Raw genomic sequence first — 16,314 nt, forward strand, 5'->3', positions numbered from 1 at the left:
ACATGCGCACTGAATATACAGTAAAGTGGGCAAACACTCAGCTTGAAGTTGTCATCTAATGTTTATTTTTCTTTATTGTTCTAACCTCAGGCAGAGGATGACAGTGTTTGTTGTTTTCTAGGCGTGGTTTCTCATTAGAACTGTTTGTGTAAGTGATAAACTGTGATTACAGGGGTGTGTGTGTGTGTGTGTGTGTGTGTGTGTGTGTGTGTGTGTGTGTGTGTGTGTGTGTGTGTGTGTGTGGGAGGGGGGGGGGGTTTACAGAGTTATGACTCCAGTGTGAGGTTTGCTTAACCGATGTCCAACTGATGGTTAAAGCTCCATTTAATGAGGGCAACTGCATGGAAGAGTGGTGGTGACACATTTGTTTACATTCATAAATGTTGCGTGCAGAAAATGTTTTTCTGTCATGCATTAGTTGCACTGGCTCACAGCAAGAGTGCAATAAAAAGCCTTCCAGAATAAGAGCAGGATGGAATGGGGACAATAACTTTCACTAGTTTGAACCTGCCCTCATTTGTTATAAATGTTCATAATCATCGGAAGCAATAACTCACTTCACTTTTAAAATATTAGATGTTTGAACAGTTTAGTAACAGCTACATCGCTCAGGATGAGAAATACAGAACCATCAAAAATGAGTGACTTGTGAGTGATCATGTAATTCAGAGATTCCTTGTGCTTCGCCCCTCTTCTCCTCAGGACCGGTCTTTGTGGGCGTGTCTTGCCGGCATGGCAATGGCCAACAGAGAGCTGACTACAGCTGAGATGGCTTATGCTGCTATCGGAGAGGTAAGTGCGTCGCTTCATGACTTCTTGATTAAAATACGTTTTTTGAACAGCTCAAGAATTTAGAATATTAAACACTTTTTTATTAATCTGTTCTATTCTCTGTTTATGGCCCCCCTCAGTTACCGAGAGTGCAGTACATCAAATTCATAAAAGAGCAGCCATCTAAGGAGTCGTCTTTGGCCCACATGCTGATGTTCAGTGGCCAGGTCCAGGAGGCTGAAGCCACCTTGTTACAGGCTGGTCTCATCTACCAGGCCATACAAGTCAACATTGACCTTTTCAACTGGGATAGGTACAACTCTTTGTTTGCATTTCTAAAAGGTTGTGGAAACTATGAGTATCAATAGGATGCTTTTTGTTTTTTGTTTTTCTTAACCAGCCTTAAGTGATATTTCATCCACATGGCTTCAAGATGACACCAGAATTCAGAAAACCAACACCAGACACATTTTTCAGCTGAAAGCTAATAGAAACTAACTATGAACAACAGCAAAAACATCAGTTTCCATACACATTATCCAGTATAATCCATGTCTCCTTTATCTAGCCTTATACTCAGTAATCAACAATTGCTTTGATTTGAGCTAAAAACAAACTGAGAACGGTCTGTAATAACACTGTAGTAACACTATGTAATACATTTGAGTGATAGGTGAAGCTTGGTGGTTCATACATGTTGAATGTCCGTTTTATCTTCCCCTGTTTCCAGGGCACTGGAGCTGGCAGTCAAAAACAAGACCCATGTAGACACTGTGCTGGCCTGTCGGCAGAAGTTCCTACAGAAATTTGGCAGGAAGGAAAACAACAAGAGGTTTCTTCAATATGCTGATGGGGTAAGCCGAGATAGCCTGTTCACCGTTACACATAATTATATGCAGTTCACTCAGTAGAGGGTGCGCTGGAGTTCGCAGTTTCCAACAGTTTACAGGCTCGTTGTTCACGCCCTATACGCTCAGAGCACCTCCAGCTGAGGGGACAAACATGCCACTGCAACTTTTTCCTCTGCTGCCAGTTAAAAGAGCACAGGGATTAGCCTTCATAGGTGATCATTTAAGGGAAAGCAGGAGCAGCCAAGGCTCTAGCCTGCACATTTTAAACTGTGACTGGAGTGACTACCGTTACTAAAAACAATACCATTGTTTGGCAGCTGCTGGACTAATCAGCTCCTGGAGATGGGACACTCAGATTTCCAAAATCACACATATTTAACAATTAGGGCCTTAACACGTAGATTATAAAACTAGCTTTGTTTGGTCACATAAATCACTTTTAAACAGAATAGACCACAAAAAAACTAGACCTAATATCTGAAATGAAATAAATAGAATAAAAAAACAGGGCAAGTGTAGGAATGAATGCTAGCAAAGGGAACTAGCCAAAGTGAAGTGAATTAGCTTTACAAATGTTATGTCATCATATCTTTCCATCTCTCTGTCAGGTTGAGGTGGATTGGGAGAAAATCCAGGCGAAGATCGAGATGGAGCTGTCCAAAGAGAGAGAGAGAGCTGCTAATGCTTCTGTCAGGAGCAGCTTGGCTTCACGACATTAGCGCCGAGGGGAACTCTCTCCAAAACATCAACTTTGCAGAAATTGATTCCCATGTGGTTTTGACACTTGGTCAATATTGGTTTGTTTGGCTCAGCCTCTGGGAAAAAAATGAAATCTGTACTTGAGGTGCAAGTACATTAGCTTAGTAAAAGAGTGTAAACAAAAGGGAACATAGGACTCTAGGTTTTCAGGGCCTGCATCCAGAAGAGCACGTTATTTTCTTTACAAATCCCGTGAAGCTCAGCATCAACAGGGTTTTTGTCACTGACATCCTCTTTTGGTGCTTTTATTTGAAAGTAAAAAGGTTTGAAACAATGGTGTTTCTCTCTAATTGACTAATTACAAAGAAGCAGATAACTGGTCCTGTAACTTACACCCAAGTTATTATTATTAATCTAACACTAAAGGATTTCCATGACCTTAAACCGGTGGAAGGGTGTTGCCTTGCCTGCCAGGATATCAAGTGAGTGTCTTATGTCACAGCTATATTTGTAATCAATTCAACATGACTTAACTATAAAGGCATTTTCAAGTAAAAAAAATGAAAAAGACATCTTGCAGCCACAAACTAATGCAGTGCAAACAAATACTGTCTTTATAGAATATTTGCATTCTATTATGGTGACTGTGTGATGTGACGCACATATGAGAAATAAGAGTTTTGGAATTTATTAGCAAAAAAAAAATCAAACGAAGCCATAACACCAATATGGCCTTTTTCAATCTCTGGTATTTTAATGACTCAAATACATGATTGATTGTTGATTTTTCTATTTGTAAATAAACAAAAATTAATTGGTGTTTTAACTTTTTGTGCTCTTATGTAATAGATATTTTTACTATTTATATGTTATTAAATGAATATTACATTAATAAACTTAAAAAAATACCGTTCATGGTCAGTTTAAATCTCCTCCTTTTCTCCACCCCCCCCCCCCTTTTTAGTTTATTAGCATACATTTATTTTCATTACTTCTCCTTGAGATATTCTCATACATCCTTTTCTGCTGAGGTGTGTAACCAACTGCTTGCCATTCAGGTCCAGCCCCCCCCCCCCCCCCCCCCAAAACATCAAAGAAAAAGGTGGAGGTGGAGGCAGGAGAATCTGTCATTTGCTTCATTTTCTAGATGTGTATTTTTTTGTTGTTGTTGTTTGGGTTTTCTGCTCAGCGGCCTCCAGCCTGAGTCTCTGTGACTCACTCAAACACTCTTATTGTACTCCCTTGGTGGAACGCTGTCTTTCTGAGCCCTCGTCACTGTGTGATAAACCAGTCATCCAGACCGGTCTCCATTAATCTCTGAAAAGACTTATCAGCAGGTAGTAGGTTTCACATGTATTACATTACTGAGAGTGGCCACACACGTTGAAAAGCGTGCATCAGTATATGTGGGTCCAATATTCTCTCGTACAAATAAATATTTTTTTCTTCCATATTTTCTCATCGAATTATTGAGACATTCTGTTTATTTGTTGTACAATTTGTGTGCATTTTGCCTCGCACTAACCAACAACATGACATATTTTGAGCTTTGGGGTTAACACTACCATAAGGGTTCCTGCAATAATCGTTAATTCTCAGTCAATGCTAAGTGAAGGCATTAAGCACTGAAAATGAACCATTTGTGCTCACAAAAAAGCTCTGTGACACATCAACTTTTGGGAACATGTGTTCCTGAAATAAGCTTAACCTCCCTCAGGTTTGTTAATCTACCAAATGATAACTAGACACATGGTTTTACTTTTTAACTGAGCATTAATCAACCTTTTATTCATGTTCCCTTATTGTAAACTGAGAAAAATCCTGTTTGAGACCACAAATTAAGTTTTGATTCATTATTATATGAGATACTTTTGAAACTGGACAAAATATAAAACAGTTTCACTCAGACAGCTCCATATTCATATATCAAAGTCTAGCAGGTTCTCGTATATTAAATTGATGGCCAAACAATACATCTCCTCCAAAAATACATTTCCCTGAAATGTATTTATAATTCACGAGGAGGATAGTGCTCATTGATTTGACCTTGGTGGCTGATCTGTTTTTTTGGTCCAGCGTGTATTTCAGTAACTGGATCACAGGTACAGGATCTAATGTCGCCCGCATATAATCTGTCTTTGTCCGTCTATAATTTTATACACTCCTTTTTGCTGTTTACATCTCAAAATCTTTGCACAAATACAGAATAGATTTGATTTTTCTGAGCAAAAGATGTTTATGTCACTTCCAGATCATGTGCCAGCTGGTACACTGAGCCTTACATTCAGACACTGACATACATTCATGACCAAGTGCTGTGATATTGATAAAAGAGACATTCACACTTCTTATATGTTTCAACATTTGATACAATCTTTTTTTTTTTGGGGGGGGGGGGTGAAATACTCTCATAGACCCATCATCAGGGGCTTTTAAACATGGATTCAATGCTTTTAAATGCAAAGTCCAACTGCCCACAGATTTCACTCCGGAGAGGAAAGCCATCAGTGCATCATGGTCTGGCAGTATTGTATTCCACAAGCCACCGCAATCACATTTAGACTTGATGTCAGGAGCACTGGAGAAGCTCAAGGTCTCTAATTATCAACTCCAGTTTAGCTCTAACATCTTCATTTATTTAGGCTGTTCTGATTCTGTTTTAGCTTTTTACCGGCTTAACATCCTTGTAGATTTTTTTTAAAACGCTGTTTACTCGCTGCGAATGCAAAGTCAAGTACCAAATACTGTAAATATAAGAATCAGTTAACAAATATCGTCTCAGTTAGATAAAGGGGCGTATGGATCATATTGAGTGAGCAATAATTGAATATTGCCTTAAAAAACAAGCCGTTTTATGTCACAGAGAAGACACTTGTTCAGTTATTCTATCTTGTTTTAAGTGTAATGGGATTTTTGACTTCAAATTAGACAAACGCGCTTGACAAGACTTTATTTTTGCAGTGTGGGGAGGAATAACAATCGCCACACTACATGTTAACACCGTCACGTGTCACTTTCGAGCTTCTCAGGAAAAATCACCTCAATTGATTCTATTCGGGGAGGGTCAATGGGCGCTCTCCAGCTCACTCAGACACCATTAATGTAGCATTAAAGATGCCCACGATCCGCTATATCAAACAACACTTCCCCGGTGACAGGTTGGTTTGATCTAGTGGACGCTGGTGATTTACATCCGTGTCTGGTGATGTTCCGACATTTTTTCACACCTGAGAGAACATCATGTGACCGGTTGCTGCAACTAAAGTAAAATGGACTTCCTGTGTATGTTTTCAACACTATAACGGGGCTATTTGATGGGCAATTAATGGTGAATACTTGAGATGGCTCGATACCACTTGTAAGTACAACAGCCCTGAGTATCTGCTGATACCAATTTGATAGTGTTTTTCCATCAGTAACACGAATAAGCAGTTAATAATACATTTACATGGCTGCAATAAGCTTCAGCTGCCATGTAACAAAACTCAAAGGTGAAACCAATTTTTTCCATCCATCCATCCATCCATCCATTTTCTTCTGTTTATCCTATCAAGGGTCGCAGGGGGGCTGGAGCCTATCCCAGCAGCCTTCAGGCGAGAGGCGGGGTTCACCCTGGACGGGTCACCAGTTCATCACAGGGTCAACATAGAGACAGACAACCATTCACACTCACAGTCACACCTACAGTCACACCTACAGTCAATTTAGAGTATCAATCAGCCTCGTCCCCTCTTGATGTCTTTGGACTGCGGGAGGAAGCTGGAGTACCAGAGAGAACCCAAATCCCCCCCTCCCCCCCAAAAAAAGAAAGAAATACATGCAACTCAACAGTTATACGAGGCCTTTCTGCTTCTCCTCTTTATCATAGCTCAATGTTTACATGTGAATTTAGGTGAATGGAACAGACTCAATTATGTTTATATATATATATTTCTGATATCCAGTGATTTTGACTGCACCAGGCCGGTACCAGTCATCCTATTAGCTCATCCCTTGCAAATGCACCTCGATCCAAGCAAACGCCTGACATAATGAAGCGTTCATCCTTCTGGTTTTTGGTGTATAGTTGCAAAAATGTCCCTTCTTGCCTTATTAGTCAGGAATATATGTCACATCCTCCTATATGTCAACATGTAGGTCAATATGGAGCTATTTACTGAAGGTCTCCAGACTCGTTTGCAAGAACAAAGAAATTAACTGCGTCCCGTCACTGTCTCGTATCCTGATCTGCATCCTGTAATCTCTGCGTTTCTTTCTTTATTTAATGGGAAAAGAGAATCTCTGAGCCTGTCCCAGCATCTTTTGAAGGATCACACTGAAATATATGTCGGTCTGTTCGAGAGGACACTGTGCACATGCTGATAAAGTAACAATCTCTAATCCTGTCTGATCAAACATTTGTCTCAGAGGGGATAATACATTGATATTCACCCCTTCACTCCCTGCTTCAGCCCTCATTCAAGGCTCCTGAGGGAGAAAAATAATCTTTATTTTCCTCTCTCTCTCTCCTTTTTGGATGCAAATTCCATCTAGAATAAACAGAGCTGGTCTTTTGAGTCCAGCAGTATATATTAGCTAATAAACATGAGAGAATTGGATAGAAGGAAAAACTGTTTCATGGTGCCACTTAAAATTTAAGTGTTGGAGTAAAACTTGATGCGATTGTAGCGCAGCCAAATTAGCTGTCCCCAACACAAAGACCGTCAATTTCTGCAGCCTTCGCTCACATTTTATAATCTCTTAACCCAAGCGTTCATTTGCATACAAAAGGCGATTAATCCTTCAGGATCTTTCAGAAATACGCACATTTCTCCTCCTTTATTCTTAACATTCCGGATTATAATTGCACTTGAGTTTGTATCTCTGCAAGATAACTACCCTGATGATAGTCAGAGAACAGAGAGCTCTGTCGTCTCCGTCACACAGAGAACCGAAATGTCCGTGGGCTCTGTTGCTGTCCCGACATTTCCAGGACATCCCGTCTCTGGTCTCCAGCTGTCGGACCCTCGGCTCCCACTCTCCCCTGACCGCTCCTCTCGTTTTCTGACAGCAAGTTGTCATCGGACCGGTCCCTGTGCATCTCCTGCATGCTCTCCTCGTACGTGGGCAAATATTTGACCTCATCGTAGGCTGGCAGGTTGGGAGAAGCGAAATCCCCGAGGCTGTGCTCGGGGTACCGGTCCAGTAAGGAGTCCTGGGACGCCGATGCGTGCCCGTGGTAGAGGGAGGGCTCCTCGCTGCGGTCGTGGTGGTGCGGGTGACGCCGGGGCCGCGGGCAAATGATCCGCTGGATGAAGTAGCCCATGGCGAAGAGCAGCAACAAGATCAGGATACCTGACAGTTTCCGTGTAAACCAGCCGACGTTGTCGAAGAAGACGTGGATGGGGAGCTTGCAGCAGCGCACCGCGGAGCTGGCATTGGCGATGGGCGTGCAGCACTGCTGACCATCGCCGCACTGGACCTCCCCGCAGCTCCGGAGAGCTTGACAGACGGACAGCAGACATGCCGAGAGAAAGGTGCCAGTGGTTCCTTGCGTCGCTCTGCCTCCGCCAGGCAGACGGGGCATCATTTCTGGACCGCCAGGGATTTCAAGTGCGCGTGTTGCGTTCCCCAGTATACGTGCGATGCTGTGTTGAAGTCCGTTCAGGTGTTTCAAGTCTGCTTTTCGTCCCAGTTGTGCACAAATTCTGCGCTCTCTCACAGCCTCTGCAGAGCGGAGCAGGACAGCAGGTGCCCCCCCCCCCCTTCCACCCCCCCGCTCAGGACGACGACGACCTGTCTGCTGGTGGATTGGTGATGATGATGATCATCATCATCATGAATAATCTTACATCATTATTCCTAGAGGCATTTCCTCAGTGCCGTCACACGTCCATTCCCTCCTCCAACAAATCCGGTGTTGCATTGTCACCTGAACTGTCCTGCTAACGAGAATTGCGAACTCATCATTTGTTTCAGACCAATATTTGTTGATTAGTAAAATGGAGTTGTGATGGAGGGGTGAAACAAGCATATGTGGGCCGCCACTATGACAAGTCATTAGATATTCAGATCCTCATTATCCTATAAATATGAAAATACTGTCACTGTATCGGTAGGCTACATAAACGGCTGTTGGACTGAACATGCTGAAGTGTCATTAAAGTGAACTAAAATCAAAAATAGTAGTTCACGTATAAATGGTGCAGAACTCTACACAGGCTTTCTTACTAAGCTGCCAAGGTTGTAATTTTATGTTTCGACACAAGATGAGCAAGACACACAATATATATATATATATATATATATATATATATATATATATATATATATATATATATATATATATATATATATATATATGTAGTGGCCAAAAAACTGCTGGTTCGGTCGAAGATGAGCTCCTGGTGGCCGTGGCGACCCGTCCATGGTGATCCCCGCCTCTCGCCCAATGTCAGCTGGGATGTCTATATGAACACATTGCCGTTTGTTTTCTCCCTTTTATCTACAGAAAATGTTCGGTTTACTCTCCATAATGATATAACTTAACCCTTCATCCTGAGCGCCTGTGCATTCTTATCCCAAGATAAACCAGTAACAGTGACTGGCATCTAGGAAACAAAAGCATTTAATAAAAAGTACAATAATTCCATTTGAATTGAAGCGGGATAGTGTAAGTATCAACCCACTGCCCCCAACGGGCCAAACCATCTTTTTAAGTTTACCCCTAGAGAACCCTGAGCAGAACACAGTGCCAGATGTAACCAATGAGAGTGAATGCCCGATACAAGGCGCCAACAGATCTACCCCTCTCATAAAAAATGAATAGTTCTTGCAATGTGGGCTGTAATGGCCCCCCATTAGAAGAGTGTCTGGATCCACATTAGTCCATCATCACCCTAGAGGACCATGTGTCTGCAGCGCTGAGGAACATAACCATAAAAACTAAAGCTCCAGTTTAAACGATAGTGCCTGTGCCCAATGTGTTAATTTACACTAAAGACGACCCTTTGGATGATATCCAGGAACAAGAGAGTGTCGGTAATCTGCCTCTCTACAACTACTGAATATTAACGGATTAATTAAGGATCTCAGAGTGACCTTTGGTGTCTATAATACACCCACAGCAGAAAATCATTTAGACCACGATTCATTGCAGTGCAGCTAACTGGCAGACTGGTTTATGTCCTTGTTGGATCTGAAAGGATTTTGTCCCCATTTTCCTCTGTGAAAAGGATTTATGATATGAAGACAGAACAGAGAAGACTACACCTATTAAACCAAGATCACGTTTACCTCCTTTTTTTTCTGTCTTCCTGTTACTTGTTGTCACAAATACACTGTCCTTTCTTTTCTAAGCATGGCCTAATGCACACAAGCCCAAATCGAATTAGAGGAGCACTATGATGTGAAATTCAGTAGAAGGGTGGCATCATGCAGCCTAATTTATGCAGCATCATATTTCTTTTCTGCCTCGATTAGGGAAACATGATCGCAGGGGCATCCTTCTAACCAAATAATAAACAAATATACAAGCAACAGCAGTAGTGAGCTCAGGGAGTTTGGTAGATAAATCTTTTTTAAAGGCCGTTGATTCAAGGCTTTTCCCAGCACTTCTCCACTTATTGACATCTAAAGGGAAAAGCTACTATTTTCGATCGCAGCTTTCAATAGCTAAAGTGTCTAGAAAGTATAGGAAAATGCCACAAAACACAGGAAGGCATTTCAACCCACCAGTCATTTCCATACAGTCATTTTGCCATTCCACTGACACTGAGATTTAATTACAGTGTATTGAATATTGAACTATACTCCATTCCCTTTCCTCTCATTTTCTTTTTTGTATACTTTTCTCTCTCGATTTCTCCTCCTCAGAACTGCTAACACACCACATCCTGCTTCTTGTTCCCTCTTTCCCTTAAATCCACCACAAAGTGCTGTTCTTGTGTGAGCGAGATTGATTGAATAAATTCGCTCTTTATCTCTCTTCTCAAACCCCCCACCCCACCCCACTTGCTTTCTTGTCCTCCAACTGTCTCTCAGCAGACACATCAAACATACTGGAGGACGACAACATCTCTTAGGGACCAGAAAAGGACAATGGGACAAGTGTTCTTATTTTTTCTGGTAATTCACTGCAGTATATTCACAAGGGTGAGGTTTCATTAGTCTAACTGATGTCATGATCTTTTTTATTAGTATTTAGCGTTGTACAAGTGACCAACACACCAAATAATGAGTGACCAAAAAAAAAGTGCCCCAACATGAAGTGAGATGAAAGAGACGCGCTGCATGACATGAGACGCGTGGATGAATAAGACAAACAAGACAACAGACACAAAGTAAAATTAAGGGCAAGACAAAGGAGAGTGAATAGCTAGGACGTTTATATTTAGTCGATAGGAATGTGAGTTATGTCATGATTTGCTGATGCCCACAGAGGCGTATAAACTCATAAAGAGACAAGACAGAAAGAAGTATTTACACAAAAAGAATCTGTTAAGATCACAAAGGCGACCGTGCCCTTGTTGTATTAACTGACACGAGAATTTGAAGTACCAGAACTCAGTATAGCTAACAATTAAAATGATAACACACTGACTGCAGTATAATACTGTAATAAATGTGTGCTTCCATTAATCTGGCACAAAGGTCTCTTGTTGTGCTTAATAATTCAGTCTTATGGGATCCATTAGCCCTGTGCAATGATGAATGGTAGCGCTTATTTTCATCTGTCAGAGATGTTGATGTACAGACTGCCCAGCGGTCAATGTCACGGTTATCACGTTTGCATTAATTATGAAACAAAGAAAGCCTTGTCAGGACTTGGGCTTTGTTAATGGACCCTCTGATGGCTCTGGGTTTTGCTTTGTTTGCACCAGAGCAGAAGTCACAACCTCACGGTCACCGCCCTGAGATCAGTTCCAGTTTTGTGTTGCGGCTTTACTTGCTGAATTTGAAGTAACAATCTGACCTTTTAGGATTTGTTGGCGTGTTACATCTCATATACGTTCACTTTTTTCTTCGCTTAAACAATAATGCAACACGTTATATATTTGTGAGTCTGAGGATAGGGAGTGCATTCTATCTGGTGTGTTTATTGTGTGTTTGTTTATCTACTGTAACCGTGCAGTTTTAGGCCCAGAACTGCAGGATATATGTGTGGGTGTCATCAGAGCCTGTGTATTCCCATCAGCTCTAATAAAAAGCAGGGCCTGCAGTCAGTGTAGATTGTGTGAATCCAGAAAGTCCCACACCACAGCTATTTCACACCCACGTACTTCCTCTAATCTTATCGCTCTGCTGGCTCAGAGGTCTTTAAGTGTATGGGAGTGTGTGTGTGTGTGTGTGTGTGTGTGTGTGTGTGTGTGTGCGCGCGCACGTGTGTGTGTGTGTGTGTGCACGTGTGTCAAGAGGAGCATGAATACTTTTATGTATGGAGCAACTATTTTTACATTGTGGTTCATTTGTGTGGATGTGAATGTAAAGTTGTAAGTATTCCATCTCCTCCCCACCCCACTCCAATTTATGTGTTGTTGCTGGGTAAAAGTGTGGCGGGGACTACATGACAATGGGTGTGAGATGGAATGACATGTGACACGGGTCACGGGATAGTCTTAACTGCATAAACTCTCCTCAGAACTCGATCGAGCGTGCGGATGTGGTCATTTCTGGCAAACGCATGGGCTTTGGCTCGTTGATGAATCAGAATCCAGACCTCATTTGAAAACCTGCCCTAGGAGGTCAAAAGAAGCCATTGAACAAAAGAGGGAGAGTCTCCAGGGAACTGCACTATGAAGTTTGTGCTGAGCTGAGTGTTTTTTGACAGTACGGTATAGAACCATACAAGGTTGCTCTTACGATGATCTTAGGATATTATACACCTCTATCATTTAGACAGGTTTGATGGGTAAAAGCACTAAGTGATGTGACTCAGCATCATTGCTTTCTGCACAAATGGGAACATCATGTCTGGAAAGATTTATGTAGATGTATATCAACCTCCGTCTGTTTTTCGTAAGGAAATATTGTGCTTCCTCATTGCCCCCCCCCCCCCCCGCCCCGACCATAAACTTGGTTAATCCGCTGAGAAATGCTGATTTGAATTGTAATATTATGGAGCTGGAACAGCCAAAGAATTGCATTAAAATCTTTATTTAAGTGCATTTACACCATGACAGCCAGCTGACTTTTATTCTTCCACGTCCTGCCTCTTTTCGCTAACGTTTAATTCTCTGAATTTCCCAGTAAATGTGTGTTGTGTGGGTGCGTTTGGTTCCTCCAGTGCTGTTGAAATCCCCCTGCCGACCGTAAGAACGACTTTGTGTGCTCCCCTAAGATAACCTGTCTGCAGCTGGAGGTGACTCAGTTTCATGTATACACACACTAGCACATACCAGACAGACACCTGGAGGCTAAATATAGGATAAAGCCTTCCCATTACCACATGTTTTGAGACTGGAGGTGAAGAGCAGGGGATTTTTGACCCCCTGCCTCCGCACTACAGTGCTGAGTCACTCATGGAGAAGGAGGGGCGGATGCCTCTGAAGGTGACGGCGCTTCAGTTGCATCCCTCCTACCAAACACCCACATTAGATCCCGGGACTCTTCCCTCTGTGGTTTATGAAGAGTTTCTTGAAGCCTCTGAAATAAGGAATCAACATCATAGAGAGGAAGAGGGAGGGATAAAAGAGAGGGAGGCTATGATTCAACTCACACTGGAGAGGTAGTCGAGCGATAGGTGGAGAGTTTGTGGAAAAGGTTGGAGGGTTTATACTATTGTGAGGGGAGAAAGGAAGAGGGTAGTTAGTCCTCCTGTGAGTTAGATACCGGATACTGTACGCGTACATCCCTCCGTGTTAAATGCAGAGGAGGAATTTCGATCTGATCTGTACAAAGACAGTAAAGAACTTATGACCAACTTGTCTTCTGTCCCTTTGTTTCATCCCTTTGTCTGTTTTTATGGACGCCTGGGGACCAGAAGTGAAAATGCGCATCATTCAAAGCCAGTCACCTCTGTTTTACTCAGAGTCAAACCCACACACTCCTCAGCACACTGTTAGACCAGGTCAAACACACACACACACACACACACACACACACACACACACACACACACACACACACACACACACACACACACACACAGTAAGCCAGAAATTAGAAGAGGGTTGGCACAAAGAGAAGTGAAGAGTGGAAAAAAAGAAACAAAAGTGAAAATGTAAAGATCAACATGGGGTACAAACATATTCTTACACACAATTTTTTTTCTTGCACACTTTTTTTTCCCCGAGTCTTACAGACAGGAAACATCATTAGTAACTACTTGCACTTGACATCTAGTGCTGACCGTTTGTAACATTGAAAGTCTTTGCGAGCTGGGGTGATTGACAGGTACAAGAGGTACACAATAGATGTCAGTAGCAACGAGTTACAAATAGAGCCACAGGGACAAAATTGTTGAAAGACCTACGTGGAAGTTAGCGTCACCGTGGGTTCCCTTGACCAAAAGCAAGGGGAAGTCTTACACTGGAAATGAGTCACATTTGTTCATAATGATAACCTTCATTAATTAACACCCCTTTTATGACTTTTGAAGCGTAAACACAGTTGTTGGAAACACAAAGCTAACGTAATGCAAGGAATGAACTACACCACAACTGGCTTTGCGCTTCTAATGAAGTTCTATTGTAAGGAAGTTTGTTGTATTTCATTCTGTAGATTAAAACTTTTAAATTTGTTAAGATTTAAATATGTTGACTGAGCTTTTTTGTAAAACCATCACAAAATCCTTTTGATTTTGAGATGGAGGAAAGGAATGTTTGTCGATGGCAACTGGATTTTAATACTTGTTCCTCTGTCTCTTAAACCATCAGTCTCTGCTTCATGTCTGTAAGATGAAATCGGGGGCTAGAAGATTCCTTTAATGTGTAAGAAAGAACAGATGCATAGCATGAATAAGAGCCAGGCTAATCAAAGATAAAGGGGATTAAAATACTCTCATGTCGTTAGCGTTTGAAAGTCTAAGAGCTGTCTGCTATTAAATCAGGTAACACTTTACAAAACCTTGCTCCCTTGATGACCCAATATCAGCTCTGTCAGTTCTGTATTTTTAATTCTTTTTGATTGATGGTGAAATCATTTCAAGGAGCGGACAACTCGCGCACTCTACCGTTTCATGCAACTCAATGAAGTTCCCTCTGAAAGTGTTACTCTTTTGTACCCCATTAACCTTGCCCCGGCATCTTTATGCACAGCTGCAACAGGCACAGCTCTTTTGTTGCTATGGATCTTTCTAGTGATAACTCAGCCCAGATGGTAAAATAGACCATTGAAATTAAAGGATATGGAGTTCCTCATGTGCAGAGTAAGGCGACAACTTTTGTGCATCTCTGTGCGTGAATACATTCACGTTATAAAGGGAACGTTTGAGCACAGGGGTATGGGTTTTCTTCCTGCTTGGCTGGCTGAGTACACGTGAGTGTGTTTTGTGTGTGTGTGTTATTTTGAGTGCGTGTGTGCGTATATGTGATGGATAATGAGTCTGCGATCAATGAGGTTTCATATTAACCCTCTAGGGTGTGTGACATCATCGTTTCCAAACAGGTTGGTCCATCTGTTAAAAAAAGCTCTGTCATAATACACACACGCGCGCACACACAAAATGAGGCTATTTTCACTGAGGTAAAGCAGAAAGAGCGATTATATCAGTAGTTGCTTTTGACAGAGACCGTTTCCAATACCGGGTTTTTGAAAAAATATATCGCACTTCAGCATTTTACGATTACAATACGATACGTGTACGTTACACTTACTGTGTAGTCTTTTGGGATCAAGTCCAAGTCAGTTCCCAAACATTTGGTAAGAGACTTGCAAGTCAAATAGCTCATCTTTCCAGTCTGTTAATGCTTAATATGCTAATTACACCAGCACTAAAGCCAAATTCACAATTACTTCCTTTTTTTGATTGAATCTGTGTATTGAACGTCCAAATTACAGGTAGAGATTCAAAGCACATGTGAGTGAAAATGACAGCACAGCTTTCCCCTTATAGCCCAAAGTCAAGTTTTCAGGCTGTAAAGTCTCAAATCAAGTCCAAGTTTCAATTCTCCATCTCTCATCCTTTCCTATTTTAATTGGCCTGGACAAGTGCTTTCCTTTTTCTTCTTCTTTTTTTTCTGTTTATCTTCTAATCATTTCTCTCACTCCCCTCCTCTCATCCCATCCTCTCCTTTGACCTTTCTTGTCCTCTTCTCAGCTCTCACTTTATCTCCTCTCATTTCCTGAGGTTTTTGGAGTATTGTCTCGCCACCGAGTCTGATCTTGTGGCGTCTCTTCTTGCACAGATGATCTCTCCCCTCAGACTGTGAGACTTGGATAATGTCCTTGTTACCTTGGGTCATCTCTCGCTCACTCTCTCTCTCTGTCTGCAAACTACATATCCATCCGTAAAAGTTGGATGGATGAAGAGACGAAGAAAGGAAAAGATCAATGAAATCAATTGGAAAGCCTCCATCCTACACTCAGTCTGCCCACTGGATATTAGAGACGCTCCCATACAACTCTCCCTCCCTGTCTTGCTCTGTGCTGTAGTACAAGTGAAGTTTGTTTATCATTTATTTAATTAATAATTTAATGGGCACCCTTTTGAAAACTACATGGTAAATAAGTCTCCTAGGGCAGGGATATTTGGGTATGGCTCGGTGTAGCTGCTGACTTGCACTTGTTTTGTTGTCTAAGGTGACACCTGCTGGTGACTTGGCTGTAATGCAGCCTGGTGATTTTCCCGCTCAAAGTGACCCACTTGCACTGAGCGGACTCGAGGAGAAAACTAACAGTCAGAAACTCCTGAAATTAGTTTAGAAGGCAGAGTTAAAGCGAGGGCGGCACGGTGATGCAGTGGTCAGCACTGTCGCCTCACAGCAAGAAGCTTCCGGATTCGAGTCCCGGATCGAGCATCATCTTTCTGTGTGGAGTCTCCATGTTCTCCCTGTCCCTGCGTGGGTTCTCTCTG

The 16,314-nt window shown here is 42.0% G+C and overlaps 2 protein-coding genes across 4 annotated transcripts in view; one reads left to right on the top strand and one right to left on the bottom strand.

The window, feature by feature from the left end:
* ift80 (intraflagellar transport 80 homolog (Chlamydomonas)) overlaps positions 1–3,732 on the top strand; it is a 44,065-nt gene extending 40,333 nt beyond the window's left edge. For all 3 annotated transcript variants that reach the window (XM_086216325.1, XM_086216324.1, XM_086216326.1), the window contains 4 exons: positions 703–792; positions 912–1,084; positions 1,502–1,625; positions 2,231–3,732. In XM_086216325.1, coding sequence (XP_086072451.1) covers positions 703–792; positions 912–1,084; positions 1,502–1,625; positions 2,231–2,341 — 498 coding nt within the window. In that variant the 3' untranslated portion in view covers positions 2,342–3,732. The remainder of the gene's footprint in view (positions 1–702; positions 793–911; positions 1,085–1,501; positions 1,626–2,230) is intronic.
* An 835-nt stretch (positions 3,733–4,567) lies between these two features.
* c15h3orf80 (chromosome 15 C3orf80 homolog) lies at positions 4,568–8,017 on the bottom strand. Its single transcript, XM_086215205.1, has one exon. It carries the CDS (start codon positions 7,888–7,890, stop codon positions 7,240–7,242), a length of 651 nt encoding a protein of 216 aa, XP_086071331.1. The 5' UTR covers positions 7,891–8,017; the 3' UTR covers positions 4,568–7,239.
* Positions 8,018–16,314: the final 8,297 nt, after the last annotated feature.

This window comes from Aulostomus chinensis, chromosome 10, assembly GCF_037954235.1.
Source record: "Aulostomus chinensis isolate RoL2024-O1b breed Wild chromosome 10, RoL_Achi_v1.0, whole genome shotgun sequence".
Taxonomy (NCBI): Eukaryota; Metazoa; Chordata; class Actinopteri; order Syngnathiformes; family Aulostomidae; genus Aulostomus; species Aulostomus chinensis.